The following is a 22,415-nucleotide window of genomic DNA, read 5'->3' as shown; positions in this document are numbered from 1 at the left end:
GTGTCAGCTTCTCAAGGCCAACTCTGGGCTAGTGCCTCCAAAGCATCAGCTAAACTCTGCCTTCAATGGCTATCTTCTAAATGCCTCTGTAAGTTGTAGCAGGAAGTTTCTTCTGTCTGAGCTCTTATATAGGGCTCTACTAAACTAATCAACACCCACACTCAGTGGGTGGAACCATGCTCCCATGGAAATTATCTAATCAGAATTATCACTTACAGTTGGGTGGGTCAATCTCCATGGAAACAATCCAATCCAAAGTTTCCAACTTAATCAGCACTAATATGGCTGCCCCCACAAGATTGCATCAAAGAACATGGCTTTTTTTGAGGGGACATAATATATCCAAACTAGCACAAGAAACTAAGAAAATTTTCTCTGTTAGGCTTTGAAATTGCTTGAGAGTAGTGACACTTAATATTCTCAATTAAACATTTTTGGAATGGGAATGTCTGTTCAATACCCATCCCACCATTGTATTTTAGAAGATGTTGACTTGTTTTATAGTTACACAATTCCACAGATGGAGGGGAATGTTGCTCCTAGAGAGACCATAAACAGAATCTGAACCATGATATACATGATTTAAATGTTGAGTCTGGAAATTTTGGTTTGTAATATTCAGAAGAGATTTTCTACTTAGAGTTGATGCCATGATGGATTGGGATGTGGAAATATATTAGAATGGGGTGAATGTATTCTGCATGTAGTACAGACATAAATTTGGGGGGCAAGTAGTATGTCAAACAATGTTCCCAGAGAAATATGTCTGCTAGGAATCTGTGCATATGTCCTTATTTATAATAGGTCTTGAATGATGTAATTAACTTAGGGATCTCACCTCAAGTCAATAACAGGTTTCCTTATGATAGTAAAGAGAGGAGAAATGGACACAGAGGGAGACAAAGGGAATATGGCCACATGCCAATGAAGGTAGGGATTTGAGTGATGCTGCCACAAGCCAAGGATCACCAGGAGCCACCCACAGCTGGAAGAGGCCAGGAGAAATTCTCTCCTAGGTCCCTAGGGGACTGTGACCCTGCCAATATCTTGGTTTTGGAATTCTGGCTCCCAGAAAAATGAGAGAATAAATTTCTGTTGTTTTAAGCTACCTAGTTTTGGACATTATTACAACTTTAGAAATGAATTCATACCACAAAACCCTCACTGACAGAATCAACAATGGAACCCCAAACGCTGTACTACAGACACTCCCCCATCCCACCACAGTAAACATAACAGCTAACCCAAAGCCCTTCCCACATAACTCAAACCATCATTGCATCAAAATATCACACCTAATGAGCTGTAATCCCACCTTTTATGAAATGTGGTTAAAATAATTAAAATGGTTCATGAAGAACCTGGGACAGCTGCAGTGTTGGGTTTGTTTTGTCTACTGATGCAACTAAAATTTATGCATGATATATGGGTAATTTTTTTTCATTTTTTATTATGGAGTATAACACTTTGAAACTTTTTAGAGAGCAAATTTCAAAGAATGTTATTGGTTACAGTTCCACAGTTTAGTTATTTCCCTATTGTGAAATATAACATATATACAGAAAAGTCAACCAAGTAATATGCATTGTGCTGGTTTGGATGTATTATGTCCCCCAAAACTCCATGTTCTTTGATGCAGTCTTGTGGGGACAGACATATTAGTGTTGGTTAGGTTGGAACCTTTTGGTTCAGTGTTTCCATGGAGATGTGACACAACCAACTGTGGGCGAGATCTTTCATTGGATTATTTCCATGGAGGTGTTGCACCACCCATTCAGGGTGGGTCTTTATTGGATCACTGGGGTACTTTAAAAAGAGCCACGCAGGCCTAGACACAGAGCAGCTGTGAGTAACATTTTGGAGAGCAACTGAGAGTGACATTTTGAAGAGGAGATGCAGCCAAGAGAGGACGAAATGCCCCAAGAGCAACTTTTTGGAGAGCACCATTCTGAAAAGCAACCTGGGAGCAAGCAGACGCCAGTGATGTGCCTTCCAAGCTAAGAGAGGTTTTCTGGGGGCCAATGGCCATCCTTCAGTGAAGGTACCCTGTGGTGAGCCTTACTTTGGACACTTTATGGCCTTAAGACTGTAAATTTGTAACCAAATAAACCCCCTTTATAAAAGCCAATCCATGTCTGTTGTTTTGCAGAACAGCAGCATTAGCAAACTGGAACATGCATGTAAAAGGGTTTTATAAATAATATAAATAAATATAAATAAACATCATAGATAATTATTAAAGTCAATTCATTTAGAACCAATTATAGTCCCATCTTCCAGATAACAAAAGTTAGTCACAGCACATAGAGATGGTGCCAGACAAAGCATGTTTGGCCTGGCTATTGTACACTGATTTTAAAGGCTGATTTTACCAGCTTGGAAGCTGAGAAAACGACTCTCCAAGAGATTAGATATCTAATCCAGATGAGCAAGGGCAACTGGCAAAACCGAGGTCAGACAGGCAGGCTCATGAGCTTGCTGTTACTACACGAGACCACACTGAGCTCTGAGGTTGCCTCCACTCCAGGGAGGCGAGGTCCTGAGGCTGGCTCAGTCAGCAACCAGAGCCCCAGAGAAGAACTCAGAAGCCTCGTTCTTGGAGAATAAATTAGTTTAGTGAACTGGCACCTTTCCAGTGTTCCTATTTTGAGCTGTGAGAAACCATGCCCATCAATTTTTTCTTTACATTTGTGTATCACTTTACAGTTTAGATTTGCTTTTACCTTCACTTTCTCATTTAATTTTCATGGGCAGTATTATTGTCACATTTTACAAATGAGAGTTCAATGACATACAGAGGATCACCTATCCAACAGGTTTTTGGACTCCAAATCTTATGCACTGATTTATATGGGTCATTTTAAATGAACAGGTGGAGGAGTCAGGCAATGATATGCCATTGGTTATACCACTATTTGACCATGATTATGTGTATGAGGATTTTAGGGCAGGGAGCCCCACCCTGGACAGAAAAGGGCAGAGATATTCCCCACATTAAGGGGCTCCTAAAACTGATTGTGATGCTGATCTGGGCCTGAAGTTAGTGTCCAGGGGATAGAGAACACAAGAGGTCTGGGGAAGATCAAGGTGCTAATTGTGGCTCATATTATGGAAGACTTTCAGAGGCACAGACATTTGAGCTGGACTTAAATGTAAAATGATCTCAAATGTTTACTGATGGGAGGGGAATATTGGCAAATAGACCCATGGACAAGTGCATGGGAGGGGAAGAGCATGAATGGTGAAAGTGTATTAAGGGGGCAATGTATTGTGCCAAGGAGGCCTGATACCAGTACAACTGGTCAACCATTTCATTTAGAGCATGGGGTGTAAGGAAGCAGAAGTGACATCAAAGAAAGATGGAAAAAGGAGAGGCAGTTTTAGGTGTCAGGACTCCCTGAGAGGTTACCCAGAGACTTGTACATTTCCCAGAATGCAAAAAGAGTGTCTCTCAGGATCTTAGTCTGGCTAAATGAACCCAAATTTCTTATGGGCTGTTAGGTCAGAGTCATTCAGGAATCCACACAACACAGTCATGGTTAAACAGAGAGTTTAAGGTTTATTAGAGGAAGAAAGCGGGTGGGAGCCAGCAGAAAAGAAAAAAAAAAAGAAAATGGCTCCAGCTCTCTATATGAGAGCAGAATTTTTAAAAGAAAAAACACACGTTGGGTTTTTGGGGGGAAGCGTGCCTGCTGAGTGTGTTCTGTGCCTTGATTGGGTGAATGCTTATAAATTTCTGGGATGTTTGGTTGCTAGGATTCTGAGCATTATTCTTCTTTGAAATGTAGCGGTGTTATCTATGTGGAGGAAGCAGGCCTTTTGGCTTGTTGGTTGTCATTCATCTTATGGACCTATCTGATCTTGTGTTATCTGGCTTTTGGGGTCTAGGTGCCACTATGACTGGGATTTCTAAAACAGCCTTCAACCCTTAGTTTATGGCATAACTGGTATCTATGAGATAAGCAGCAGGGCCCCTGGATCAGGCATTCCTTCTATATGTTAGACTCTTTTTTCTGGGGTCTGACACTTATCATGAGGTATCAAGCTGGAGGCAGTTCAACACATCCATGATGTTTCAACAAAACAATAGACCCAGCAAAACTACACCAACTCAGCTGGCACCCACAGCTGAGGATGATTTTGCTAAAACAGTGATAGCTACAATTACTTTTGTAAGCATGGTCTTAGAAAATGAGTACCAGGCAGCACTGGATAGAAAAATGGCAATTAAAATCTACAAAATGTAAGGAGTTTACTCAAGGCTGCCTTGAACTCCTTGTTCCTCAGTGTGTATATGAGTGGGTTTAGGGTAGGTCTCAAAACTGTGTACAGCACTCCTGCCAGTTTGTTTCTCTCAGGGCTGTAGCTGGAGGCTGGGCTGATGTAGGCAGAAAACACAGCTGAATAGTAGACAGAGAACATGATGAGGTGGAAGGAGCAGTTAGAGAAGGACTTCTGCTTCCCCTCAGCTGAGCCAAGGAATAGGATGCTGGCAACAATGTAGCCATAGGACACAAGGGTGAGCAGGAAGTTGATGCCTCCATAGAAGGGATCAGACAAGATGGTCATGATGCTGTTCACATGGGTGGGACTGCACAAGAGCAGAAGAAGTGGGGGAATCTCATAGGAGTGATGACATTGGGGCCATGGAAGATCAACTGTGCCATCAAACCAGTGTTGATTGAGAAATTCAAGGCACAGATGGCCCAGACTCCCATTGCCAGTGCCAGGCAGAGCTGCAAGCTCATCAGGGTCCCATAATTCAGTGGCTGGCAGATGGCCACATAACAGTCATAGACCATGACTGTGAGCAGCAGCAGCTCAGAAGATTGAGACCAGGCAAGAAAGAAGAGCTGTGCCATGCACCCCTGGAAAGAGATGGTGTTTCTCTCCCAGGACAAGCCTGCCAGCATCTTGGGCAGTGCAGAGGAAGTGCAGATGATGTCCATGGTGGCCAGGTTCAACAGGAAAAAGTACATGGGGCTGTGGAGGCCAGAGCTGCAGGTGATGATGGTGATGATCAGAGTGTTTCCCATGAGGGCCATTGCATAGAGGAAGAATAAGCAGTTGAGCAGGGGCAGCTGCAGTTCTGGGTACTCTGAGAACCCCTGCAGGATGATCTTTGTCACAATTGTCTGTTGGACTTCCCAATATGTCCAGACATTGCTCCTGGTCTCAATTCCATGTGGTCACCAGCACTGGCCCCACCCTCTGGAAAATCTGCAGAGGTGACATTACACTTGCTTGAGGCTCATGTTTCCTTGTGTGACTATTTTAGAAACCACCTTGCTCTCAGAAAGTGGAGTCAACTCATTTAATTGAAGGTTCTTTCAGTTGATCAAGCAACACCCAGGGCAAGGGTTTTCTGAAAACCACATATTTCTCATTGAACATCCTTTCATTTTCCCCTTTAAAAATTCTCCATCTAGATTTTTGTCTGGTTGACATGTGTCCTCATCCTTCTACAGTGAGGGCAAGGCTGTCCATCCTTCCCTATCTCAGGGACCTCCTTGCACTTCCGTCTGCTGACATGACCATGCACACCTTGCATCCACTTCCTGCTGCCACAAGAACTCCCTTCAATGGGTCATTGCTAAGCCTCCTGCAACACTGCCTCTCTGGCCCCTTCATCAGTAGCTGTGGTTTTCAGCTATTTTGAGGGTGGGTTTCTACTTCTATATGATTACTTGCAGGTGGTCTTTGGGCATCTTTCCTTGCCCTGTGATCCCTTGGTCCAGCATCATCTCCAGTGGATGATTCTGCCCACACTCAGACATTTTGCAGATATCTCTCTCCAGGTGATTCCTCTCCTAAACTCCAGACCTGTGAAAAACAAGCATGTCTGCATCTTATCTGCCTTGATGAATTTCAGGCCCTTCAAACTCAAATTCACTACCACTGACCATGAAAATGTCCCTCTTGTGCCTTCCCTCAGTGCAGGTATCTCACATGCCTAGCCCTCAGCCATCCAATCTCCAGTGCAGTCTCCTTGGGAGCAGGTTCCACCTCTCTGGCTCATTGTCATATCATTAGCTTCTGGCCATAGTAGGCACTGAAGAGACATTTTCTAATCAACAATTTATAATGTTGGACATCTTACCTCTCACTGTACAAGCCTCCAAGACCTGCATGAAAAATTTTCTAATCATCTTTCACAAATATTCCCATATCTCATTCTCAGTAATTTATTTGCATTAGATTTTATGGAATCTCCAGAATGACCAGTTCCTTGCTTCAACACACTCCACATATATTCTCCACTGATGCCAGGGTCACCATCCTGAAAGGAACCCAAATACTTGTGTTCCCCTCCTTTAAACTGACTAATGTAATCTGGACTCTTGGCTAAGTTGAATCCTCCTGCTTGACATGGAAGGTCCTCCTGGGAGGATCTTGGTTGCTTCTTGCAGGGTTTCCTCCTAAGGATATCTGTCCTCACACCTTAACTACTAATGGTTGTCTTTGAATGCACCAATTGGGTGATCTCTACTTTTGAATTTAAGTTCCAAATTGAATAAACCAGAGAAAAAAGCCAGAGTCCTTCTTCCCCACTGTCACAGAAGTAGGAAAATGCTTCATCTTATCACTACCTGGAAATTTCTGAAATCCTGCTCATTGGTGATATGAAGTCACAGCCAGAACCCTAGCTAAGAGAATCCAGGAAATGCAGCAATGTAAAAGTTGGCCATGATTTCTACTTCTTTAGAGCACATGGAACATTAACAAATCTAGATATATGTTTTTCCATAAAATGAGTTTCAGTGTATTTTGAAATATTAAAATTTTTCTTAATGATTGCTGACTACCACAAATTAGAAAACAATAGCACTATGATAAAAAAAAATCCCTGCTATATGGAAATTTAAGACAAATTTCTAAATAAAATATATCAAAGAAGAAATATCAAGAAAATTAGAAAATATTTTGAATTGAATGATTAAAGTATTGCATCATATCACACTTTGTGGGAAGCATACAAAGCTGTGATTGGTAAGAAATTTATAAATTAAATTATAATACAATCAATTTATATTAGAAAAGAGAGTGGAAGTATTTAAAATCAGTAATCTAAGTTTCTAATTGCAGAAGAAATTATGGTAGACACACCCACCTTGTTTATGGCAATTAACTGCTGCCGCATGGCTTCTGCCAACTCAGGATCTGATTATCCCCATTGTGTTTAAGGATTCCAGCTCAGTGATAGCAGTCCTCACAGTAATATCTGACCTACAGAGAAGGGTGACTACAGAGCTTTTCAGGGATAATGTAGCTAGTCTCACAAATTTATTCCTCACACTCCCGGTAAAAGATGTGTCCTCTGGACATTCCAGAGGTGTGTGAGCAGATCTTCTATGATGAATCCACTCTGTCATTCCAATCTCTATAAGCTTTTGAATCCCATCCTCTACATTATACCAGGGCAGTTATGGCATTTTGATATCAGGTAATGTCAGCCACCTTTTGATCCATGTTTCAGCCACCCACTCAGACATAGTGCCATTTCTAACCCCTCAAGCTACAACATTGAATACAGAATCTGCTTATTGGGCCCATATGAGTAAATTCAGCCTGATCCAACTTTATATTCCTTCCACATTTACCCACACCCTTAATATCCATTCCCACACATAGTCTCCTGATTTCTGTCTGTATAAGTTGGAAAACTCATACAGTTCTTTTGGAGTATAGCATACTTCCTCGTGGGTCACACTTTGTACCTCACCCTTCAGGATCTGTTGGGACTTCAGTCTAGTTACAGGTCTTGAAGCAAAGATTGGTGGTGGGGTGGGTTGTGAAAAAACTTAGAAGTATCTCTCAAGCCATTTATCTCAGAACATTCATTCTCTCCTTGCAGAAGACACACACTTCATTGATGTAATCAGTCACAGCTCAGCCAACTGACAGATAATCTAAGAAACCCACCTATTTTGGTTCATTAACCAGCCACAAATGTCCTAACAGTAATGGTTAGACCAGTGCTTGCTTGACCAGCATCTGGCCAAGTTGACACATGAACCTATCACACCAAGCCGGTTGAATACAATGTAAGTAAAAAGCAGGAAATCATAAAGGTAATAACAAAAATCAATGAAATTAAAATAAACAGCAGAGAGAATAAATATATTTAAGAGATGGTCATATGGAAAGATTGAATATTTGATAACAGCCTTGGAGGACTAAATAAGAATAGAAAGGAGAGAAAATATTAGTTACTGCTAGCAAGAATGTAAGAGAGAATATAAGTACAGATCATATAGACCTTAAATGATAATAAGGGAACATTTTGACAACTTTTAAGCTAATAAATTTGAAAACATAGATGAAGTGCATACATTTGTGAAAACCTTATTGTCAAAATCATCCAAAAAGAAATAGAAACATCTAAACAACTTATAGGGTTGTAAGAAATAGAATTACTTGTATAAATAATATTGACTTAGATGACTACACTTGCGATTTTTAGCTGACATCTATTGAAGAAACAATTTTTAACATTGCATAAACTCAGAAAGTGATGGATGAGAAACCTTTTCCAACTCATTTTATGAGACCAGCACAAATAAGTAAAATTTGAAATATATGACAAGAAAATGTATTTTAAACACAGACCTCTAATTAAAAATCTATGAGAAATTGCTGATAAAAATTACATAATAGATACACCATTCTCTTGAATTGGGAGACTGATTATTATGATGTCAAGAATCTCTTAATTGATCTCTAGATTTAACACAATCTCAATGCTAATCCTAGGGACATTTTTAAAAACAGTAATTGAAAAGCTGATTCTTAAATTCATATAGAAACACAAAGGACCTATAATAGACTAAACTGTTTTGAAGAGCAGAGCAAATTTGGAGGATTCTTAGTATCTGGCCTCAGGAGTACAATGATCAAAGCTACAGTGATAATGACAATTTCATTTTTCATAAGGATAGACAAATAAATCAATGAAACAGAATAAATGTGCAAATAGACCCATACAACTATAATCACTTGGTTTTGTGAGGATGTGCCAAAAAATTCAATGGCAAAAGAAAAGTGTTTTCCACATATTACATTGCAGCAACTGAATATGTAGGGAAAAACAAACTGTGACTGCAACCTCACACCATGCATAAGTATTGATAACTGAATAGTCAAAGCCTGATAAGGGAAGGTAAAATTATAAAGTTTCTAAAAGCAAACATAAGGGAATATCTTTGCCATCTAGTAGGCAAAATTTCTTAGACAAAATTTCTTAGGGCACAAAATCACTAATAAAGGATTCATTGATAAATCAGTCTTTGTAAAAATTTAAAACTTCTCCCCATCAAAAGACACTACTAAAAATGAATAGAGAAGCCACAGACAGGGAAGAAGTATTCACAACACTTAAGGGGACAAAAAAACTCACATGCAGGGATGTAAAACTTGCTTACAACTGAAAACTATAAAGTCAAATTACTCAATAAAAAGTGATGAATGTTGACATAGATCCCTCCCAAGCCATGACTTGTGGATGATCAGTAAGTGCTTCAAAAGTTTTTCACCATTAATTATCAGGAAAAATTTAAAAGATTGCTAACCAGGAATTCTGTATGTGGCAAAACTGTCTTTCAAAAGATGAGGGTGGAATTGAGACATTTCCAGATCAAGAAAATCTGAGAGAATTTTTCCACTAGACTGGTCTTACAAGAAATGCCAAAGGAATTTCTGCAGGTTGAAAGCAAAGGACAACAGAAAATTGACTGAAGCCAGAAGAAGAAATAAAGATTTTGGTAAGGATAATGATGCAGGTAAATATAAAAAGAGTAACATTGTGTGTTGATTTGTAACTCTATTTTTTTTCTACAGGATTTAAATAACCAGTGCATAAAATGCAATGAAAGATCAATGGCTTGGACTCATAATGTATAAATATTTAATTTGAAATACAAACTACATAAAGATGGGGGTGTAAGTATATAGAACATACTCGGTGTATGCTATTGAAGTTTTTAAGTTGATATCATAGCAAATGAGATTTTTATAGATATATCATGTTAAATATAAGCCCAATGATAACAATAAGGAAAATGTCAGAGAATATGAAACTCATAGAGGGAAAGTAGAGAGCAGTTTACCATGGTTGGGAGGCAGGGGCAGTGGGGAGTTGACGCAGATTGAGTGTAGGGTTTCTACTTGGGATGAAGGGAATGTTGCAGTAATGGATGGTGTTGAAGGTACCATAAAATTGTTAATGGGATTAACCCCACTGCTTTAGAGGGGTTAGGATGGGAAGATTTATGTTATATATGTGTCTGCAAAATTTTAAAAATGAAAGAAAAAGAAAATAAAATGATAATGAAAACCCATTGCAGTACATGGAGACTGGAAGAAATCTAAGAATGGAGGCAAAATGTTCAAAAAGACATTATTGGGTTATAAGAAAAAAATTGATCATACACTGTAAAGCTTTGTATCAACATTAAATTACTTGGATTTGATAACTGGACTTAAGATGATTACATAAGTGAATATACTTGTTCGTAAGAAATGTATATGTACTCAAGAAGTATGAGCGACCTGCTCTTAAAATTTCAGTAGATACAGATAGATAGATAAATGGAAAGATTATAGATAGAATAACACAACAAAGGTGGCAAAATAAAATAAGTGGATTTGGTCATCTGAGGAGGTTGGAGTATGTTGGCATTCTATGTAAGTATTTGTATAGTTTTATTGCACATCCACAGAGTTTCAAATTATTTAAACATAAAAATTAAAGAAACAGAGTTCAAAAACACAAAGTGAACCATAATGCAAAGTATGGGCATTAGCTAAAAATAATATACCATATATTAGCTCACCAATTATAATAAATGTTACTTATTAATACTGTGTTATACTAGGAGAAACTCTACATGGTTGAGAGAGGAGGAAGGTATTTGGGAATGTTCTGTACTTTCTGTCCAATTTCTCTGTAACCTACAATGGCAAAGAACACTAGTATGAATCTATATGCTGGATCCAGAGGTATGTATTTTTTTAATCCCTTTCCTTCAGATCCAGGAGCTGAAATACACAGGGAATCATGTGGGATCATGTACCTCCCCCACCCCACACACTGGCTCGGGACTACCAGTGCAGGGAGCAACTTCCATACATTCAAGGAGCATCTGCACTCCTTGTCCTGTTGGGAAGACACATGAGCTCATCAATGTTCCTTTGGAAAAGACAATAACTGGTCAAGGCTGTAGCTACTGTGAGATGACATTGGAGAGTCTAGGAATTAGACAGTATTTTCATGACTGACCTGGAGCAGCCTCACTGCAACCCCACAAGGCAGTGAGTGAGGACAAGACTTCAGAAAGGCAACTGCACACCTGTAAGAGCTGAGGATCTATCAGGACCCACCTGCCTTTGGGTCCACCATGGCAGACACAGACCCACTTGGACCCCAAACACTGTGAGACTGCTGAGTATATTGCTGGAAGAATTCTGCAGTCTACATCACTTGTATCACATGTTCTTGCCCCACTTCATTTTCTCTCTCCATTTCCTAACTCTAAAGTGTAAATGACAACAATATTTATATGACTTTATCTATGTGCTGAGCCCACAATAGACACAGCACTGCCAGACCCAACATGACTGGATTCCTATTTTCCTTTCATTAAAAGGTGAAAACCTGTTTCTTCTCTTGAATGTTGATCTGGTGACTTTGGGGCAAGGGGCTGGTGTCTGAAACAATTTCCCCAAGTTCTCTCTGGAAGCTAAAGCTGAATGGGAGGAACCCCGAGTCTTCTCAAGTCATGGAAATGGTTCTTAGTGTCTTGAAATTTGTGTTATTTGCATAGCAGTTGAGTGAGTAAACAAGGTATTGAAAAGAGGATAAAGAAAGTAGATATGAATAAACTCAGTGACCATACAAAATGTTTGACATTTTGCTTTTTATATAGTAGAGCATGAAACTAAACACTTTCATTGATAATCTTATTTTGGTCATTTGTTCTTCATAAAAACTTGAAGTATTAATTTATTTAGAATATGTTGCCATTTCACATTATGTAAACATCCATATTGAGTTTCTAGAACTGTCAAAAATTCTATCTTCCCTGTGAAATAAGTATTTTATAAGCTCCATATTCAGCTTATGATCAAGATCATGGGGTGACAGTGCTTCACTCACCTCTGCACACTCCAGTGACATCGCTGGGCATTCTGGAAAGTTGTCAGTCCATGGCAGGAGCTGCAGGGACCACTGACAGCTTTTCCTGTGCAGCGAGTTTCTAGCACACTGTTGACTGTGACTCTGGGTTGGGATTTAACTGGCTTTCAAGTAAACCTCTGTTTTTCCAAGGCCAGGTCAGGTATTTGGCCTGAAGACCCTGGGGAGGCAGACTGTGAGAGAAAGCTCTTGGGGGCAATTAAATGTGGCTCTATGGTTCATGGCCATGCTCTTGATAATTTAGGTGCTGAGGGTAGAGTTGGGTAATTTGATGCTCAACTTGTAAGGGCAAGAACATCCTGGAACTGAAGGCCAATCTCTGTAGCACTACTGCCCTCAATATTTGCCTTCAAGGCATCATAATTTTATTTTCAACTAAAGCTATTCTGTCTTAAATTTGTATTCTTCTAAGTATACATCCTATTAAAATTACATACAACAATGCAGGTATATACCTAGGATAGTTTGAATTCTCTTATATATCTTATTACTTTTCCTATGTTTAAGCAATGCAAGTAATTGCTTAAATTTCCTTTAAGTTCTCCTTTGTCACTTGTTTCATTTCTGAATTTTTAAATTTATAGATCAAATGTACTGAATTTAATTTTGCTGGTTTTAAGTCTCATTCAAAATTCTTGATTCTTTGCTGAATTGTGTGCTAAAGAGCCCATATAAAGTACTTTATTTCCCACTATGAATTTTCTGAGAAGATATCCAGTTGAAGATTTTCTAAAATTGACTATAATCTAATTAAGATTCTATTCCCTGTAAGTGCCCAGCTCACCCAGAAAGCAGAATTTAAATCTAAAAGTAAGTTATCATGAACTCCCTATTCCTACACCTACTAATCTCCTCATTGCTACACAACCAGGTGCATTTACCATATTGGAAAGGTAATCAGCATGAACCAGTGAACATTTCCTCACAATGTAATCCCTTTTTCTGCCTATGAACACCTGTTGCTCTCTTTCTTCAGTGAAATTTCTCTCTACCTCATATTGTTGGAATCTTCCTAATGCATGAATTGATTCAATAAAACTCTCTGAGATGTAACCAAAGTTTACTCAAGTTCTGATTCTAACAGTTATTTTGGTGATCATGAAGGGTCCCAAAGGAAACTGCTGGTGGCTCTATGAAGAACCTGAAGACAAGTGTGGTACCTGGTAGAAACCATTGTATTCACTGTACTTCTTGCTGTCTCCTCAGAGTAATCTGTGATTTCCTCTTGGGTATGAGCATCACTCTTTGGGTGTGAGCTCTTTGATCTCACTGAGTTCCTATCCAAGGGTTAAAAGGCTGATTTTTCCTGGCAGGAAATTCCTTTATAAGGAACCTGGGAACTTACTCTTTGATTTTTACTTTTTACACAGTTTTATTGAGATATAATCACATTAACATACAACCAAAGTGTACAATCAGTTGTTCACAGTATCATCATATAGTTGTGTTTTCACCACCAGAATCAAACTTTGAAACATTTCATTTCTCCAAAAAAATAAAATTAAAATTAAAATTAAAAAGAATACCCAAAACACCCAATTCCCCTCCTCCCTCCATTGTTCATTTTTCTTTTTAAATAGATTAATTGAGATATATTCACACACCCTACAGTCATCCACAGAGCTCAATCAGTTATTCATGGCACCATCATACAATTGTGCATTCATTATCAGAATCAATTTTTGAAACTTTTCTGTACTCCAAAAGAAAAAAAAAAAAAAAAAACACCTAAATATTTTCATCCCCTCCATTCCACTCTACTCTTCACCCAATTTTGTCATGCTTTTTCCACTCATCTGTTCATATACTGGATAAAGGGAGTACAAGCCACAAGTTTTCACAGTCACACAGGCAGACTACACAATGTACATAGTTATACAGTCATCCTCAAGAATCAAGGTCACTTGGTTGCAGTTTGACAACTTCAAGTATTCAAGTACTTCTCACTAGCCATTCCAACACACTAAAGACTAAAAGATGATATCTATATAGTGCATAAGAATACCCTCCAGAGTGACCTCTCCACGCCATTTGAAATCTCTCAGCCATTGGAACCCTACTTTGCTTCATCTCTCATACCCCTTTTGGTCAAGACAATCCTCTAAATCCCACAATTCTGGGTCCAAGCTCATTTACAGCAGTCATTTTCTACATTGCCAGGGAGATTCACATCCCTGGGAGTCACATCCCATGTAGGGGAGAGAGTAGCATGTTCAGTTGCAGAATGGGCTTAGAGAGGGAGGAGACCACATCTGAGCAACAAAGAGGCTCTCTGTGATGGGGTCCCTAGGAAAAATTATAAGCAGCCTTAGCCTCTCCCTTGCAGCAATTAGTCTCACAGGGGAAGGCCCCCTGATTGAGTGCTCAGCCAAGTAAATTGGCAGTCCTCAATTTTTGCACGGAAATCAGCAATAGCTCAGGTTGGGAAATCCAGGACTTCCAAATTTCTCCCCAGTCCCTCAGGGGGATCTGTAAATACACTTAAACTTTCCACCCATATACCCTGGGATGTGTTGGGATTTCACCCTAGCCTGAACAAGCTCACCACATCCCACTTCCCATTCACCACACCTGCAACTATGGTGTTCAGACAAACTGTACAAGTTAGATTATCTAGGGAGCTACAGAAAATATAGATACTACACCAGATAAACATATCCTCCACTGGTCTCACATATAAGTTGTAGTTTCTAAACCCAGTCAGTGTTGTCCTTTACTCTTGGGCCTCATTTGCCTTAGTCCTAACGAGATCCTCTTTGTTCATATTGCTAATTAAAGTCTGAATACTTTTTCAGCTTTTTCAACAGTTGCTGTATGTGGTAATACTGCCATTTATTGCTGCCAAGTTGTAGCTCTGAGTCTCATGTGTCAAAGAGATACCCAAAGTTTGAGAAACTGACTAGGTTATACACAAGGAGTTCAGCATCTCAGGATTTAGAGACAACCATTACAACTGAAAAATAGATGTGGCTGCTGTAAGAGCTTATAATCTAGAGACCATTACATAATCATTTCCTGATAAGCTATCCTCTAAGAGTCAGTTCTCAGAGTTTGCACATTATAGTCGGTCCATACTAGTGAGGCCTTATAATGTTTGTCCTCTCATTTCTGGTGTGCTTTACTCAAAATGTACTCAAGATCCATTTATCTAGTTGCATGCCTTACAGCTTCATTTATTCTCATTGCCACTCAATTTTCCATTGTATGCATACACAACAGTTGACCATTCTGTTCGTCAGTCAATGCACTCCCAGGTCAGCTCCATCCACTGCCAAGAGTGAACACTGCTGCCATATATCCTGGTGTGTATTTGTTCATCCACATCCTGCTCTCTGATCTTCCAAATACATACCATATTCTGAGGTTGCTGGACCTTGAAACCACCACAAACCTAGCTTCTTCTGGGCCACTATACTCTGTCCTCCAGATAGGATACACAATTCTCCTCCCCACCAACAGTGAGTACATGTATTTCTCTCTCCATGGTCTCTGAAACACATGTGTCCCTGTGCTCATTTTTCCCCTGCAATTTTATAGGGCTACATTCTATTACCATGCCATCATCCACAGTGTACAATCATTTACAGAATCATCATATTGTTGTGCATTCATCTCCACAATTAGCACTTATACATGTTCATTACCTAAGAAAGGAGAAATCAAAAAATAAAGAATAATACAAAAGATAAAATGAAAAGAAAAAATAAGATAAAATAGAGCAATAAGGTCAGTCAACAACACCACTACAAGGAATCCTGTACCCCTCCCCTACACCCCTCCCTCCTATACATTCAGCTTGGGTATATTGCCCCTGTCACATTTAATGGGAGTGTACTACAATGTTATTATTAACCCTAGACTCCCGTTGCATTGGTTATTTTCTTTCCCCTATACCATTCCCTATTCAACAGCCTACAAGGTTATCATTCACCTGTTCTCCCCCAGGTAAAAACATTTTTACATTTCTGTATTTAGTCACCATCACTTACCACTCTAGGCTTCACCAAGCTATATGGTCCCAATCTCTATCATTTGTCCTTCCATCTGGTATTGCACATGCCCCCAGCCTTCCTCCCTCAACCCCACTCACAGACATCCTTGTTCAGTGCACTTACAATATTGTGCTACCATTACACATCACTGAACTCTCCATTTCTAGATCTACAGACAATCCTGTTGAACACTCTGAAATCCTTCATATGAAGTGCCTGATTTCTAACAGGTATCTCCTTATAACCTGTTTTCTCAGTTTTAACTCTCAAAGTTTGCTCATTAATGTTAGTTCATATTAATGAGACCATAAAGTATTTGTCCTTTTGTTTCTGGCTGACATCACTTAACATAACATCCTCAAGTTTCATCCATGTTATTATATGTTCCATGACTTTGTTCTTACAGAGGTACAATATTCCATTGAGTGTATATACCCCAGTTTGTTTATCCACTCATTCATTGATTGACATCTGAGCCATTTCCATCTCTTGACATTCATGAATAATGCCACTATGAACATTGGTTTACAAATGTCCATTCATGTCTTACCTTTCAGATCCTCTGGGTATATACCTAGTAATGGAATTGCTGGTTCATACAGTGGTTCTATACTTAGCTTCCTGAGGAAACACCATACTGTCAACCAGAGTGGTCGTGCCATTCTACATTACCAACAGTGAATAAGTGAGCCTCATTCTCCACATCCTCTCCAGCTCTTGTAATTTTTTTTTTTTTTTTTTGGATAATGGCCATTGTGGTAGGTGTGAGATGATATCTCATTTTGTTTTGATTTGCATTCCCTGATAGCCAGTGAAATTGAACATTGTTCTGTATATTTTTAAGCCATTTGTGTTTCCTGTTCAGAAAAGTGCCTCTCCATGTCTTTAGCCCATTTTTTAATTGGGTTGTTTGTCTTTCTCTTGTTGAAGTGTAGGATTTCTTTATATATTCTGGATATTAAATGCTTATCTGAGATATGGTTTCTGAATATTGTCTACCATTATGTAAGCTGCTTTTTCCCTTTTCTGACAAAGTCCTTTGTGGTACAAAAATGTTTAAATTTGAGGAGATCCCATTTATCTATTTCTTCTTTGATTGATGATTATGCTTTGGGTATAAGGTCTAGGAAGCCACCTCCTATCACTAGATTCTTAAGATACTTGCTTACATTTTCTTCTAAAAGTTTTATGATCTTAGGACTAATGTTTAGATACATAATCCATTTTCAGTTAATTTTTGTATAATGTGTCAGAGAAGAGTCTTCTTTCATTCTTTTAGATATGGATATCCAGTTTTCCAGACACAATTTATTAAAGAGACTGCTCTGTGCCAGTTGCTTTGGCTTGACTACATTATCAAAGATCAGAGGTCCATAGATGCAAGGGTCTATTTCTGAGCACTCAATTCATTTCCACTTGTCAGGATAACTATCTTTATGCCAGTACCATGCTGTTTTGGCAACTGTTGCTTTGTAGTATACTTCAAAGTCAGGTAGTGAGAGATCTTCCCCTTTCTCAAGATATTTTTGGCTATTTGGGACACCTTGCCCAACCAAATAAATTCTATTATTGGTTTTTCTATTAATGCAAAGAAAGTTGATGAGACTTTGGTATTGCATTACATCTAAAAATCAATTTAGGTAGAATTTATATCTTAACTATGTTTGGTCTTCCAATCTATGATCATGGTATGCTCTTCCATTTTTTTTAAGTCTTGTTCAATTTCCTTAGCAGTTTCTTATAGTTGTCTCTGTATAGGTCTTTTGTGGCCCTGGATAAATTTATTCCAAAATACTTGATTCTTTGGGTGCTATTGTAAATGGAACTTTTCTTGATTTCTTCCTCCTCTCACACGTTACTTATGTATAGAAGCACTATTGATTTTTGCATGTTGATCTTGTAGCCTGCCACTTTGTGTTCACTGTTTAGCTCTAATAGATTTGTTGCAGATTTTTCTGGATTTTCTACATAGCAGATCATGTCATCAGCAAATGGTGAAAAGTTTACTTCTTCAATTTTGATGATTTTATTTCTTTTTCTTGTCTAATTGCTCTAGCTAGAACTTCCAGCACAATGTTAAACAACAGTGGTGACAGTGGGCATCCCTGTCTTTTTCCTGTCCTTAGAGGGAAAGATTTCAGTCTTTCCCCGTTGAGTATGATGTTAGCTGTGGGTATTTCATATATTGCTTTATCATGTTGAGAAAGTTTCCTTTATTCCTATGCTTTCAAGTGTTTTCATCAAGAAACAATGTTGTATTTTGTGAAATGCCATTTCTGCATTGGTCAAGATGATCATGCGGTTCTTCTGCTTTGATTTATTGTTATGGTGTATTACATTAATTGATTTCCTTGGGTTGAACTAACTTTGAATACTTGGAATAAATCCCAACTGGTCATGGTGTATAATTCTTTTAACGTGCTGATGGATTCCATTTGTGAGTATTTTGTTGAGGATTTTTGCATCTATATTCATTAAAGAGATTGGTTTATAATTTTCCCTTTTTTGTAGTATCTTTGTCTGACTTTGGTATTAGGGTGACATCGGCTTCATTGAATGAGTTGCATATCTTTCCCCTCTCTTCAATTATTTGAAGATTTTGAGCAGGATCGATAATGATTTTTTCTTGAATATTTGGTAGAACTCACAGGTGAATTCATCTGGTCCTGGGCTTTTCTTCTTTGGGAGCTTTTGGATGAATGATTAAATCTCTTTACTTGTGATTGGTGTGTTCAGGTTGTCTATTTCTTCTTAAGTCAATGTTGGTTGTTCATGCTTTTCAAAGAAGTTGTCCATTTCCTTTAGGTTGTCCATGTGTTAGCATATTGTTGCTCATAGTGTCCTCTCATTATCTCCTTTATTTCTGCAGAGTCAATCGTTATATCCCCTTTTCTACTTTTTTCTTATTTGCACACACTCTCTTCTTTGTTGTTGTTGTTGTTAGCTGAGCTAAGGGTCCATCAATTTTATTTTTTTGTCAAAGAACCAACTTCTGGTTTTGTTGAATCTCTCTATTGTTTTCCTATTTTCAATTTCATTGATTTCTGCTCTAACCTTTGTTATTCCTTTCCTTCTGTTTGCTTTATAGTTAGTTTGTTGTTCTTTAGTTCTTCTGGGTGAACAGATAATTCCTCAATTTTTTCTTTCTTCTCTTAATTTAGGGCAATAAATTTTCCTCTCAGCACCACTTTTGCTGCATCCCATATGTTTTGATATGTTGTGTTTTCATTTTCCTTTGTCTCAAGGCATTTAGTGATTTCTCTTGTAATTTCTTCCTTTATCCACTAGTTATCTGTGTTATTTAGCCTCATACACTTGTGAATTTTCTGACTTTCTGCATGTTTTCAATTTACAACTTCATTCCATTATGATCTGAGAAGGTGTATTGTATAATATCAAATCTTTTATATTGGTTGAGACTTGCTTTATGACCCAACATGTGGTGTATCCTTGAGAATGATCCATGAGGTCTTGAGAAAAATGTGTATCCTGTGGTTGTGTGATGTAGTGTTCCAAAAATGTCTGTCAAGTCTAGATCATTTATCAGACAATTTATCATCTCTATTTCCTTATTGATTCTCTGTCTAGATATTCTATCCATTGGTGACAATAGTGTATTGAAATCTGCAACTATTATTGTAGAAGCATCTGTCTCTCCCTTGAGTGTTGAGAGTGTTTGCCACATGTATTTTGTGGCACTGTGACTCAGTGCATAAAAATTGATTATTGTTATATTTTCTTGATGAATTGTCCCCTTTATTAATATATAGTGTCCTTCTTTGTCTCTGTTAAATATTTTACATTTGAGGTCTAATTTGTCTGATATTCATATGGCTACTCCCACTTTTTCCTGTTTGTTGTTTATGTGATATATCTTTTTCCAACCTTTCACTTTCAGTCTATTTTTATCCTTGTGTCTGAAGGGAGTCTTTTGTAGACAATATATAGATGGGTCTTGTTTCTTTAATCCATTCTGCCTCTCTATCGCTTTTTATTGCAGAATTTAATCTACTGATATTTAATGTTATTACTGTAAGTGCAGTACTTTCTTCTACTATTTTGTCTTTTGGAATTTATATGTCATATCTTAATTTTTTACTTTCTCTCTCTCTCCTTTTACCCTTCCTGGTAGTCGTCATTTCTACACTCTTCTCCAAACATCTCTCTCCTGTCTTTTTCTATCAGCCTTTAGCACTCCATTTAGTATTTCTTGAAGCACAGGTCTCTTATTCACAAATCCTCTGTGTCTGTCTGTATGAAAATATTTTGATCTCTCCCATATTTTGAAAGACAGTTATGCCATATATAGGATCCTGGTTGGCAACTTTTCTCTTTCAGTATCTTAAATATATCATAAAACTGCCTTCTCTTGTCTGTGGTTTCTGTGAAGAATTCTCTATGAATTCTTATAGAGCTTCCCTTTCATGTGATGGATCACTTTTCCCTTCTTGCTTTCAGGATTCTCTTTGTCTTTGATATTGGACTATCTGATCAGTAAGTGTCTTGGAATACGTGTGTTGGGATCTATTCTGTTTGAGGTACGCTGCACATCTTTTTTTTGCAATTTTATGTTTCAAAAGATATGTGAAATTTTCAGTAACTATACCTTCTATTATTCTTTCTGCCCCTTTTCCCTTCTCTTCTCCTTATGTGACACCCATAACATATATATTCATGTGCTCCATGTTGTCTTTCAGTTCCCTTAGACCCTGCTCATACTTTTCCATTCTTTTACCTATCTCTTCCTTTATGTGTAGGCTTTCAGATGTTTTGTCATCTAGTTCACTTGTCCTTTCTTCTGCTTCTTCAAATCTGATGTTGTAAGTGTGCATTGTGTTTTTATTTCATGTATTTTGCTTTTCATTCCCATAAGTTCTTTCATTTGCTTTTTCATACTTTTTAGTCCCTCCTTATGTTCACCCAATGTATTCTTTATATCTGTCATATCTTCCACCATACCTTCCCTCAGCTCATTGAATTGACTTGATTTTTGAATTGATATGGGAGATCTGTTTGCTTATTAATTAGTTTTACCAATTCCTGTATCTCAGTGGAAGTGTGAGGTTGTTCCTTTGGCTGGTCTATATTTTCATGTTTCCTGTTGTGATTTATCTTAAGCTATCTAGGCATCTTCTTTTCTTGATTAATTTATTCTGGAGCCTATTTTAACACTTTTACCTATGGTTTCTTTGTTAGTTGGCTTTGTTCTCTTTCTGTTCTTCAGCATTAAGTTGAACTTATTCTAGACTTCTACCATAACTTCTGTTTAGTTTTTCTGAGTTTTTCTTCTCCTGTTTTCCTGGTTCTTGCTCTGCCTCTATGTAACCTTTTTGTAAGAGGGTCTCCTGTGATATGATTGACTTAAATCAGATTTTCCCAGTCCAAACAGGCCCAAGTCTCAGGGGGAGGGTATGGAATTTCATGAGAATAAGGATCTGTGGGTTGTCAGACCCTCCTAAGAAGCCTATAGACTCTGAGCTTTTCCTATCCTGTCCAGCAGCTGGTTCTCATCAACCTGCAGATCCCCACCAGTGAAAAGAGCTGTCACAGGTGACTTTAATTCTCTGCAGACCTTGTCCCTGTCAGGAATGCAGCTGACTCAAGTTGGTTTCTGTTTTCTAGCCCCTGGGCACTGAGTTCTCTGAAGGAGGTCTGGCCACCTGAACTGAGCACTGCCCTACCATTTTCTTGGGGAAGGTATGCCCTTTAGGAAATTTCCTCCCACAGTAGACTCATTGCTCTGTCCCTCAGAGCTGTCTTAGCTCCACTCTTGCCTAGGACCAGTGACTAATTGCAAATCTTTGGGGATTTCCCTAATGGGATATGTAGAATAATTATTTCAAAACAACAACAAAAACAGAAAAGAAACCAAAAAAAGAAGAAACAGGCAAAAAAAGAAAAGGAAGACCTTTCCCCAGCCCCTGAGTTCTGTGAAGTATGGACTATTTAAAGATAGGCCCTCTGAGACAATTTTAATTCTGTCCTTGCACAGGGGGTGGGTTTACAGAGGAGCTCTGATTGTCTATTGAAATGGACATATTGAAATATATGGAGTCAGAGAGCAAGAGAAGAACAAACAAGAAATCAGAAAAACCTGCTTTTCAGAGAAAGACCCCAGCTTCCTGAACTTGCATTTGTGCCCTTCTCTGTATTCTGAACACCTCCAACTCTAAAAGTCATTTTTTTTCCTGTATTCCCTAGCCCTGTCTCCTCTACACCTAGCTGATTGC

The 22,415-nt window shown here is 38.4% G+C and overlaps 1 protein-coding gene across 1 annotated transcript; it reads right to left on the bottom strand.

Moving 5' to 3' along the window:
• Positions 1 to 4,227: 4,227 nt before the first annotated feature.
• LOC119511406 (olfactory receptor 13A1-like) lies at positions 4,228 to 7,141 on the bottom strand. Its single transcript, XM_037805794.1, is given in 3 exon segments — positions 4,228 to 4,628; positions 4,631 to 5,135; positions 7,112 to 7,141. Coding segments are annotated over 3 exon segments (936 nt in total).
• Between the last annotated feature and the right edge of the window lie 15,274 nt (positions 7,142 to 22,415).

This window comes from Choloepus didactylus, chromosome 16, assembly GCF_015220235.1.
Source record: "Choloepus didactylus isolate mChoDid1 chromosome 16, mChoDid1.pri, whole genome shotgun sequence".
In the NCBI taxonomy this organism is placed as follows: Eukaryota; Metazoa; Chordata; class Mammalia; order Pilosa; family Megalonychidae; genus Choloepus; species Choloepus didactylus.
The sequence above is the reverse complement of the archived record's forward strand: the minus strand, read 5'-3'. Positions and strand labels throughout refer to the sequence as shown.